The sequence below is a fragment of the Macaca mulatta genome, chromosome 19, assembly GCF_049350105.2.
Source record: "Macaca mulatta isolate MMU2019108-1 chromosome 19, T2T-MMU8v2.0, whole genome shotgun sequence".
Taxonomy (NCBI): domain Eukaryota; kingdom Metazoa; phylum Chordata; class Mammalia; order Primates; family Cercopithecidae; genus Macaca; species Macaca mulatta.
This window is the reverse complement of record NC_133424.1, coordinates 15,011,462-15,022,110: the sequence shown is the minus strand read 5'-3', so window position 1 is coordinate 15,022,110 and position 10,649 is coordinate 15,011,462. Positions and strand designations below refer to the sequence as shown.

Genomic DNA, 10,649 nt, shown 5'->3' with positions numbered 1-10,649 from the left:
AGAAGGCTCTCTTAGCAGCACGCGGAGAAGAACGGGGAGCTAGGTGAGCGGCGGATCCCGGGCGCGGGGCAGCGGTGGATCCCGGGCGCGGGGCAGCGGTGTGGGGACGTCTGACCTGAGAGCGAGAGGACTAGGGGAGACGTTGGGAGCTAAGGGGAGGAGGAGAAAGGGTCGCGAGACGAGGGGGGGCGGGGCGGTTGGTGTGTCAGAGCGCTGTGTGTTGGCCGTTGCGGACCGGGGCGCATGCGCTAGGGGTGGGCCGGCCGTTGGCGCGCGGGGCTCGGGGCCCGCTTCTGGGAGGGGCTGTCATGGCCGACGGCGCTCCGAGTCCCACTTGGAGTCCGTCAGTCCGTCCGAATAGACCCGACGGCGGCCTGGGGCCATTTGGAGAGGGACGAGGGGGTGACGCCGGGGTCTGGGGCCTGGGTGGGAGAAGTCGGAGCTTCCAGTTTTCAGGGGTTTCTTTGGGTCCAAGGGACTTGACCCTTTTCCCAGTTTACTTTCTTCTTGGTCTACTTTTTACGGGATTCGGGGTTCTGAGATTTGGGGCACATAAGACTTTCTTTTGGAAGGCCGGGCGCGGTGGCTTTTGTAATCTCAGCACTTTGGGAGAGACCAAGGAGGGCAGATCCCTTGAGGTCAGGAGTTCGAGGCGAGCCTGGCCAACACGGTGAAACTCCGTCTCTACTAAAAAAAAAAAAAAAAAAAAAAAAAAAAAAAAAAACCGAGCGTGGTGGCGGGCGCCTGTAGTCAGTCCTAGCTACGCGGGGGGCTGAGGCACGAGAATCGCTTGAACCCGGGAGGCAGAGGTTACAGTGAGCCGAGATGGCGACACTGCGCTCCAGCCTGGGTGACAGAGCGAGATTCTGCCTCAAAAAAAGAAAAAAAGAATTTGTTTTGGAAATAGGAGTCCCCAGGTGGGAATAAACTCCGGGGTGGAAAGCCTGCCAGGGGACACTTGAGGGTAAATGGGTATACGTGGCGTGTCTGGGTTGTGAGTTCCCTGCTGTCACCTTTCAAGTTCATCCGCTTCTAGCGCCTCGGCGGTCGTGGCCACCCACTTTGGGCGGGGAAAACCCCGCCGGATCCTGTTTTGAGTTTTCGATGCTGCCCAGCCCGGTTTCTCGAAAGTTTTGTGTGTTAACGGATTCAGATTGCCCCAATTTATGTTTCTCTGTCTCTCTCTCTCTCTCTTTTTTTTTTTTTTTTTTTTGAGACAGTCTCGCTGTGTCGCCCAGGCTGGAGTGCAGTGGCACTATCTCCGCTCACTGCAACCTCTGTCTCCTGGGTTCAAGCAAGCACATCCAGCTAACTTTTGTTTTTGTAGTAAAGACGGGGTTTCACCATATTGGCCAGGCTTGTCTCTTAATTCCTGACCTCAAGTGATACGCCCGCTTCGCCTCCCAAAGTGCTGGGATTACAAGTGTGAGCCACCACGCCCGGCCCCAATTTCTTTTTTTATGTTTATTTTTCTTGAGAAAGGGTCTCCCTCTGTCACCCAGGCTGGAATGCCGTGGCGCCATCACTGGCAGCCTCGATCTCCTGGCTCAAGCGATCCTCCCCGGCACAGCCTTCCAAGTAGCTGGGACTACAGGCCCATGCCACCAGACCCAGCTAATTTTTTTAAAAAATTGTTTTTGTATAGACGAGGTCTCAACTTATTGTCCAGGTTGGTCTCGAACTCCTGGGCTTAAGCCATCCGCCCACCCTGGCTTCTCAAAGTGCTGGGATTACAGAAGTGAGCACCATGCCCGGCCTGCCGCAAATTTCTTTCCCCACCAGCAAAACAACTTTGCTTTATTTCCTTAAAATACAGCATCTCTTGGCCACCTAGATGTGGAGCCCGGTATAGACTGTGGCTCTTCTCTACCCATGGATTGCTCAGGGGATGTTCCTGTCTTGTGGCATGTCCCACCCTTTCTTTCCTTACCTCATGCCCCTACCCTGGTTACTTCTCTTTCATTTGGTGACTGGTTTTCCCTGCTGTTGGTCTTAACCTCCCCCTTCATCTGTGGAGTAAATTACAGTACTCTTGGGCAGATCCTGATTGAGTGACTCAGCTCCAACCTAATTAGCAATTCCCTATTGCTTAGCAAGTACACATGCCCAGGCTGGGCGTGGTGGGTGGCTCATGCCTGTAATCCCAGCACTTTGGGAGGCAGAGGCAGGAGGTTTGCTTGAGTCCAGGAGTTCACGACCAGCCTGGGAAACATGGTGAAACCCTGTCTCTACTAAAAATACAAAAATTAGCCAGGCGTGGTGGCATGCACCTGTAGTCCCAGCTACACAGGAAGCTGAGGTGGGAGACTCACTGGGTGGGTCTGGGAGGTCGAAGCTCCAGTGAGCTATGATTGCACCACTGCACTCCACCCTGGGTGACAGAGCGAGACCCTGTCTCCAAAAAAAAAAGGAAAAAAAAGAAAAAACATGCCCTGTGGCCGACCAGCTCTTCCAGCTTTCTCTTCTGCCCCAACGCCAGCCAGCTAGTCCTACTCTCCATACCCCAAAAGGCTCTGGTGCTTTTTGGACTGACCTTTCTTGGCTCATGTTTTCCCTGCTGCCTGGGAAGTGACCCCTTCAGATTGCCTGTTTGAAGGGTCAGATAAAGAAACCTGCTCAGCTCTGCCTGAACGCCTTTATTCCAGTTCCATTTATTCAGCCTATGCTATGGAGTGCTCATTAGCTATTCTCACAGGGCAGGGCTGACTGGAAGCGGTGCTGTTTTATTTGGGGCTGTAAGGAAATGCCTTTCTGGAGCAAAGGAGGCCCAAAAGAAGTGGGGGATTTGTGACTCAAGACAGCAGGAACAGCAAGTGCAAAGGTGCTGAGGTGTGTTTGAGACACAGTAGCAAGGCCGGTGAGTGAGGGGCAATGGGGGAGATGAGGTCTGAGTATAGAGGAGTCAGATCAGGAGGGGCCTGGTAGGCTGGCTGTGTGGAAACTTGAGTTTTCTGAGCAGAGCAGTGATGTACTCAGGCTTTTTTTTTTTTTTAATTTTTTTTTTTTTTTTTTTTTTTGAGACGGAGTCTCATGCTGTTGCCCAGGCTGGAGTGCAGTGGCGCGATCTCGGCTCACTGCAAGCTCCGCCTCCTGGGTTCACGCCATTCTCCTGCCTCAGCCTCCTGAGTAGCTGGGACTACAGGCGCCCGCCACCGCGCCCGGCTAATTTTTTGTATTTTTTTAGTAGAGACGGGGTTTCACTGTGGTCTCGATCTCCTGACCTTGTGATCCGCCCGCCTCGGCCTCCCAAAGTGCTGGGATTACAGGCTTGAGCCACCGCGCCCGGCCTTTTTAAATTTTTTTTTAAATTTTTTGAGATAGCCTTGCTCTGTCGCCCAGGCCGGAGGGCAGTGGTGTGATCTTGGCTCACTGCAACTTCTACCTCCTAGGTTCAAGTGATTCTCCTGCCTCAGCCTCCCCGGTAGCTGGAATTACAGGTGCCCGCCACCACACCTGGCAAATTTTTGTTATTTTTAGTAGAGACGGGGTTTCACCATGTTGGTCAGGCTGGTCCTGGACTCCTGACCTTAGGTGATCCGCCCGCCTCGGCCTCCCAAAGTGCGGGGATTACAAGCGTGAGCCACTGGGCCTGGCCGTGACTCAGTTTGATAGGATCTTTCTGGCTGCTCTGGGGAGGGGCTGGGGGATGGCAACAGGGAAACCAGGGAGGAGGCTGTTGGCTTAATTCAGCCAAGAGATGATGGCCTCTGCATGTCCAGCTGACAGTGGTTAAGCAAAATGTAGTATATTGATGAGAAGGAACATTAGGTGACCATGGAAAGAAATGAGGCCGGGTGTGGTGGCTCACACCTGTAATCCCAGCACTTTGGAAGGCCAAGGGGGGTGGATCGCCTGAGCCCGGAAGTTGGAGATCAGCCTGGGCAACATGGTGAAACCCCATCTCTGTTACAAATACAAAAATTAGTGGTGGTGGGTGCCTGTAGCTTCTGCTACTAGGGAGGCTGAGGTGGAAAGATCGCTTGATTGAGCCTAGGAGGCAGAGGTTGAAGTGAGCTTTGGGCCGCTGTACTCCAGTCTGGGCAACAGAGCAAGACCTTGTCTCAAAGAGGGGGAAAAAAAAAGGGAGTGCTGATGATGTGCTGGAGCACATTGTGCTGAGTGAAGAAGCCAGACACAGAATGTCACAAATTGTAAGATTTCATTTATGTGAAATATCCACAACAACAAGCAAATCCATAGAAACAGAAAGCAGATTAGTGGTTGCCCGGGGCTGGGGTGGGGTATTTAGGGTATGGATGGGTAAAGGGTACAGGAGCTTTTATTTCAAGGTGATGAAGTATTCTAAAATTGCACGTGTGGTAGTGGTTGCACATGTTGGTTCTACACTAAAAACCACTGAATTGTCTGCTTTAAGTGGTGAGTTGTATAGCGTGTAAATATCTCTGTGAAGTTTTTTTTTTTTTTTAGGCTGGAGTGAGGTGGCATGATTTTGGCTCATCACAACCTCCGCCTCCCGGGTTTAAGCGATTCTTCTGCAGCAGCTTCCCGAGTAGCTGGGATTATAGGCGCCTGCCACCACACCTGACTAAATTTTTGTATTTTTAGTAGAGATGGGGGTTTCACCATGTTGGTCAGGCTGGTCTGGAACTCCTGACTTCAGGTGACCCGCCTGCCTTGGTCTCTCAAAGTGCTGAGATTACAGGCGTGAGCCCCCGCGCCTGGCCTGTAAAGCTGTTCTAATTAAAAATAATAATAACAAGGCCAGGCGCAGTGGCTCACGCCTGTAATCCCAGCACTTTAGGAGGCCTAGGCAGGCGGATCACGAGGTCAGGAGTTCGAGACCAGCCTGACCAACATGGTGAAACCCTGTCTCTGCTGAAAATACAAAAATTATCTGAGCGTGGTGGCAAGCACCTGTAATCCCAGCTACTCAGGAGGCTGAGGCAGGAGAATCTCTTGAACCCTGGAGGCGGAGGTTGCAGTGAGCCGAGGTGCCACTGCGCTGCAGCCTGGGTGACAGAGCAAGATTCCGTCTCAATAATAATAAAAAACAGGTGATAGCACATTGGGGCCAGCATGGTAGCATAGGTGAGAACTGGCCAGAGGGCCTTGATGGGATTCACTGCCTCATGGACAGGGATGCTGAGAGAGAAAAAACAGCCATTGAGAGAATGGAATTGCTGTTTCTGGGCTGGGATTGAGTGACAGTGGGGCCAGAAGTGGCTTAGGATCCTCAGCATCCAGCCTCAGGAAGAATTGTATCAGCTGCAGCCCTCTGCTCCACCCCCCACTGGAGTCTGGGGTAGAGGAGGAGGATGAAAGACAATTGTCCTCATGTTTGGGTCCCTTGCACCCAGCAGGCACTTGGTATGCATTAGATTAATAAAGCAAAGAGGTAGGCAGACTTTGTATTAATTCCATTTTCCATCTTCTCAGCTTTATTTTTATTGGCCCAGGCCCAATAGGAGGCCTTTCATGAGAGCACTTAATTATTCCCTTGTGCAGACCACAGAGAGCGGGAGAAGCTGGGGCTGGGCAGATACTGCTTGCTCTCTTGCAAACTTAGTTCCCGCCAGCATCCTGGCAGCCCTACCCCTGGGGTCTTTGGGCTCCTGCCCCATGAAAGCCCAGTGGGTTCCTTGCGGAGTGATAGGGAGGGGGCTTCTCTGGGCTAGGTAGCCCGAGGAGGTTCACTGGAGCTGAGGCTTGCGTGTGGAGAAGAAGGCATTTGTGCAGAGACCTGGGGCCGAGCATTGCTGGTGGTGACAACCGGGTTCAAAGGCTTGGGGCAGGAGTTCCAGGGGTCTGAGCAGCTGAACAAGGCTGGGGGTGGTGTGGGATGAGGTGGGCAGGGGTCAAACCAAGGGGATTGCCTGACCTGTGGTGAGAGTTGGGATTTTAACTCTGCAAGCCATGGGAAGCCCTTGGAGGTGGAGGGTGTTCTGTCTGTGGGTGTAGCAAGCGGGGCATGGGGGAGAGATAGGGTGGCTTGGGGGTGCGGAGGTGAAGACAGGGCGAAGCTACGAGATGCAGCCCAGGTGGAGCTGACAGGCTGGCTTATGGAAGGAGGTGGTAGAGAATGCCGTTTGAATGAAGCTTCATCATCCTTCTGTGCCCACTCGCGGGACCCTGCCTCTCTCTCTTCTCAGCATCATGGCAGAACAGGATGTGGAAAATGATCTTTTGGATTACGATGAAGAGGAAGAGCCCCAGGCTCCTCAAGAGAGCACACCGGCTCCCCCTAAGAAAGACATCAAGGGATCCTACGTTTCCATCCACAGCTCTGGCTTCCGGGACTTTCTGCTGAAGCCGGAGCTCCTGCGGGCCATCGTGGACTGTGGCTTTGAGCATCCGTCTGAGGGTACGCCTTCTGGGTGTCATCCTCTTGCCCAGGTCCTCACCAAGACAAGACCAGCCCTGCCCGCCCAGAGCGGTGCTGCCTCCAGTGTGCCGTGGGTGAGGGAGGGGCCTGCCCGCCCCTTGGATCAGTTGTGCCCAGCAGGGCCTATGGCTGCTCTCAGCACCGGGGTGCTCTGCTTTGACCAGGCAGATACCCTAGCCCTGCAGGTGTCTGTGGCCTTGTCCGGACTTGGCCTTTTCTGATTGCCCTCACTGTGGGCCCCCTGGTCAACTGGTGAGCAGCCTGCACGGGGGTGTGTCCAGGTTCTCGTCTCTCACGCTCTGCTTCTCCTGCAGTCCAGCACGAGTGCATTCCCCAGGCCATCCTGGGCATGGACGTCCTGTGCCAAGCCAAGTCTGGGATGGGCAAGACAGCGGTCTTCGTGCTGGCCACCCTACAGCAGATTGAGCCTGTTAACGGACAGGTGGGTGGGCTTCTTCCTTCCCAGCCCCACCCTACCTGTGGTGGCCGAAGTAGAGGGGCTGGATGAGGTGGCTCACACCTGTTAGCCCATCGCTTTGGGAAACCAAGGCTGGAGGATTGCGTGAGGCCAGGAAGTCGAGGCTGCAGTGTGCTATGATCCTACCACTGCACTCCAGCCTGGGTGACAGAGGGAGACTCTATCTCAAAATATAGAGTAATCAGTTATTACAAAAATCAGAAATTGCCAATAAGCCAAAATAACTGGAAAGTGCCTACAGTTTGCCCCTTGCCCCAGAGGTATTGCTGCTGTTTTGCTGTGCCACCTACCTAGAGAGTGTCCATCTATGAAGGTTGGGTTGCCCCGAATACAGCTGTCACTGCTGTCCTTGCTGTTAGGCCCTGGCTGTCTTCTCCCTTTATCTTGTGTGCCACTATCTTGGGGAGACACTTCAGTGAATTCTGGTGTCTTGCTCCTGAGTCAGGTCGGGTGCACATCTTTGGGCCTCATATTGGCGCCCGTGCGCTTGTTATCTCAGAGCACATCCTGATGGATGAAGGTGCCGTGGAGAGCTGTGGTGTGGTCCAGTGTCTGGTGGCATGGGTGGGAAGACCGGGGCTGGGGCCGCCTGAGTGCCGAGATTCAGGAAATCCTTAAAGAGCTGGGTCCCACGTCACCTGGGCAGGCCAGGTCTAACCATTATGCGGGCCATTTTCTGTTTCTCGTTGCGGGTCCTGGTGTTGGGAGACAAGTTTCAGTAGCTGTGGGAGGGTATAGGGAGTGAGGGTTGGAGAAGGGCCGTGAGAAGGGGGAGGCATTTGGACCGGGTCTTCAAATGGCCTATGATGTTGGGTGCAGTATGTTGGGGGGACTGGGTTGGGTGGACTCTGGTGGGGGAGGGGTTTAGGATACTGCCTGAGGGCCCTTTTTTCGTGCGACTTCCCAGGTGACGGTCCTGGTCATGTGCCACACGAGGGAGCTGGCCTTCCAGATCAGCAAGGAGTATGAGCGCTTCTCCAAGTACATGCCCAGCGTCAAGGTGAGCCCCTCAGGTTGGACTTGGTCAGGCGCCGCTTGGTTTCTGCAGCTTTGTTAGCCTCGGCTCTGGCCCAGCCAGCATTTACCAAGCTTGGCAGGGGCAGCTGCCTTTGAGGTTTGCGGTGGTTTTTGCTCCTTAAAAGCCTGATGAATTATGCATGGCTCCCAGGGGCCTGTGCAGGTCCCAGCCTGGGGCTTCCTTTGAGTGGAGCCCCGGGAGGCTCTCAGGCCTGCCTTGGTCCCCTGAGGCCTCCTGTTCACAGGTGCTGGGGTTGGGTATTAGGTGCCCTCAGGGGCTGCTGGGGCCGAGCTGGTTGGGGCCTTGGGCCAGGTATCAGCATGGAGCAGCTTCCTCCTCCTCCTCCCCATAGGTGTCTGTGTTCTTCGGGGGTCTCTCCATCAAGAAGGATGAAGAAGTGTTGAAGAAGAACTGTCCCCATGTCGTGGTGGGGACCCCGGGCCGCATCCTGGCGCTCGTGCGGAACAGGAGCTTCAGCCTAAAGAATGTGAAGCACTTTGTGCTGGACGAGTGTGACAAGATGCTGGAGCAGCTGGGTGAGTCATCTGCCCTTGCAGCCTCAGCTGGAGAGTCAGTGACTAGGTGGGCCCCATAGCAGGCGGAAGACTCTTGAGTGGGTCACATGGGTGGCTGGCAGGCGGGGCTCCTGTGGTGATCTTAGGGAAAGCTCTGCTGCTGGCAGAGGGACGTGCTGTTTCTGAGCCCGAGCCGAATGGGACCACGGGACCCAAATAAGCCCCCGTCCCTCCTGGACGTAAAGGCACGCGCACATACCTCTAGGAGTGTGAGACTTCTGCCACCTGTTGGGTTGGTTCTAGGCCCCACCTGCCCTCAGGGAGCCTCGACAGGGCCGGTGGGAGATGGGCTTGTGTCCTGGGAGGCAGCTGCAGCTCTCACCCCAGCGGCTGTCTCTGCCTCAGGCTCCCCTCCCTGAAGCGTGTCTCGAGGCGCACGGGCACGGCTGCTCCGCGCCAGCGCGTAAGTGGATTGCAGCTCCTCCCGCGCCTGCGCTCGCTGGCCACCCCCCAGCCCCTCAGGCACCAGGACTGGCCACTCCCGCGGCTCACTCTGCCCTCGTCACGGTGCCACTGGCTCCCTGGCACAGGTTGGGAGGGGTCTGGGTCTGGTCTGGGGTGGGGGTCCTGCATGGCAGACGCTCATGCCCACGCATGTCTTGCCCTCCCCACCCAGACATGCGGCGGGATGTGCAGGAGATCTTCCGCCTGACACCACACGAGAAGCAGTGCATGATGTTCAGCGCCACCCTGAGCAAGGACATCCGGCCTGTGTGCAGGAAGTTCATGCAGGATGTGAGTAAGGCGAGAGTGGCAGCTTCGGCCTTCCCCAGGGGCCTGGAGCCTGGGGCCCCAGGACACCCGCACAGCCCACATGCCTCGGAGGATGCTGGGATGCTGGGAGCCGGCGGAGCCTCCTTTCCTCCCCTCGGTCTTGTCAAACTGGGAGTCAAGCTTGGTCCACACCTGAGCCGGGCCAGAGCTTACATCCAGGTTTTGAGCGATGTTTACTGAGGTCTGGTGCAGGAGGCCCTCTGGGAAGCGTCGCACAAAGGAGTCGCCCACTGGAAGGTTCTGGGCAGGCGAGATGCCCAGAGGTGATCCCTGCCCGCCCCTCCCACCTCCCTTCCCACACAGCCCATGGAGGTGTTTGTGGACGACGAGACCAAGCTCACGCTGCACGGCCTGCAGCAGTACTACGTCAAACTCAAAGACAGTGAGAAGAACCGCAAGCTCTTTGATCTCCTGGACGTGCTGGAGTTTAACCAGGTGACACTTCCATCAGCCCGTCCTGGGGCTCTGGACCATCGGGAGGTCGCTGGGCCGCCGGACTGTGTGTCCCTGACCGCCACTCCTTCCTTCAGGTGATAATCTTCGTCAAGTCAGTGCAGCGCTGCATGGCCCTGGCCCAGCTCCTCGTGGAGCAGAACTTCCCGGCCATCGCCATCCACCGGGGCATGGCCCAGGAGGAGCGGTGAGTGCGAGCCACCCGCCAAGGCTGCAGGGAGCGCCACCCAGGAGCCCAGTGTCTGACGGCCTCCACTTGTTTCTCCTGCACCCCAGCCTGTCACGCTATCAGCAGTTCAAGGATTTCCAGCGGCGGATCCTGGTGGCCACCAATCTGTTTGGCCGGGGGATGGACATCGAGCGAGTCAACATCGTCTTTAACTATGACATGCCTGAGGACTCGGACACTTACTTGCACCGGGTGAGCGGCCTCACGGGCATGTCGCTTTCCCCTGGCGGTGGGGTGGGGCCCCAACCCTGCTTTTCCTCAAGTCCTGAGGTGTTATCTGTGGCCTGACCCTGATCCTGTCTGCCTGCAGGTGGCCCGGGCGGGTCGCTTTGGCACCAAAGGCCTAGCCATCACTTTTGTGTCTGACGAGAATGATGCCAAAATCCTCAATGACGTCCAGGACCGGTTTGAAGTTAATGTGGCAGAACTTCCAGAGGAAATTGACATATCCACATACAGTAAGTGCCTTGGGCAGGGCAGGGGGCTGAGGCAGAGGGTTCCTACCCCGGCCCTTTGGTTCACCGCTTCCTGTGTCTTACAGTTGAGCAGAGCCGGTAACCACCACGTGCCCCACCAGTCCAGAGCCGCCCACCCGGAGCTGCCCACCTGGAGCCGCCCGCATGCAGCTTCACCTCCCCTTTCCAGGTGCCACTGTTGAGAAGCTAGAAATTGTGTGAGAATAAACTTGTTATTACGGAAACCTGGCTCCCACACCATCTGTTTCTTAGTCATCTCGGCCTTTGACGGACACCCTGGGCCTGGCGTCTGAATCACCACCA

At 55.9% G+C, this 10,649-nt stretch overlaps 1 protein-coding gene across 4 annotated transcripts; it reads left to right on the top strand.

Annotated features, from left to right (window-relative positions):
* DDX39A (DExD-box helicase 39A) lies at positions 1-10,570 on the top strand. Of its 4 annotated transcripts, none has more exons than XM_015123082.3 (11): positions 1-43; positions 6,111-6,322; positions 6,658-6,785; positions 7,729-7,821; positions 8,192-8,375; positions 9,031-9,149; positions 9,492-9,623; positions 9,719-9,828; positions 9,918-10,062; positions 10,181-10,328; positions 10,412-10,570. In XM_015123082.3, exons 2-11 carry the CDS (start codon positions 6,115-6,117, stop codon positions 10,426-10,428), a joined length of 1,284 nt encoding a protein of 427 aa, XP_014978568.1. In that variant the 5' UTR covers positions 1-43; positions 6,111-6,114; the 3' UTR covers positions 10,429-10,570. The 4 variants fall into 4 exon arrangements, with proteins under 4 accessions (XP_014978568.1, XP_014978569.1, XP_077832766.1 ...); XM_015123083.3 differs by lacking the exon at positions 1-43 and adding an exon at positions 2,348-2,857; XM_077976640.1 differs by lacking the exon at positions 1-43 and adding an exon at positions 4,034-4,188 and having other exon boundaries at positions 4,873-6,322.
* The last annotated feature ends 79 nt before the right edge of the window (positions 10,571-10,649 follow it).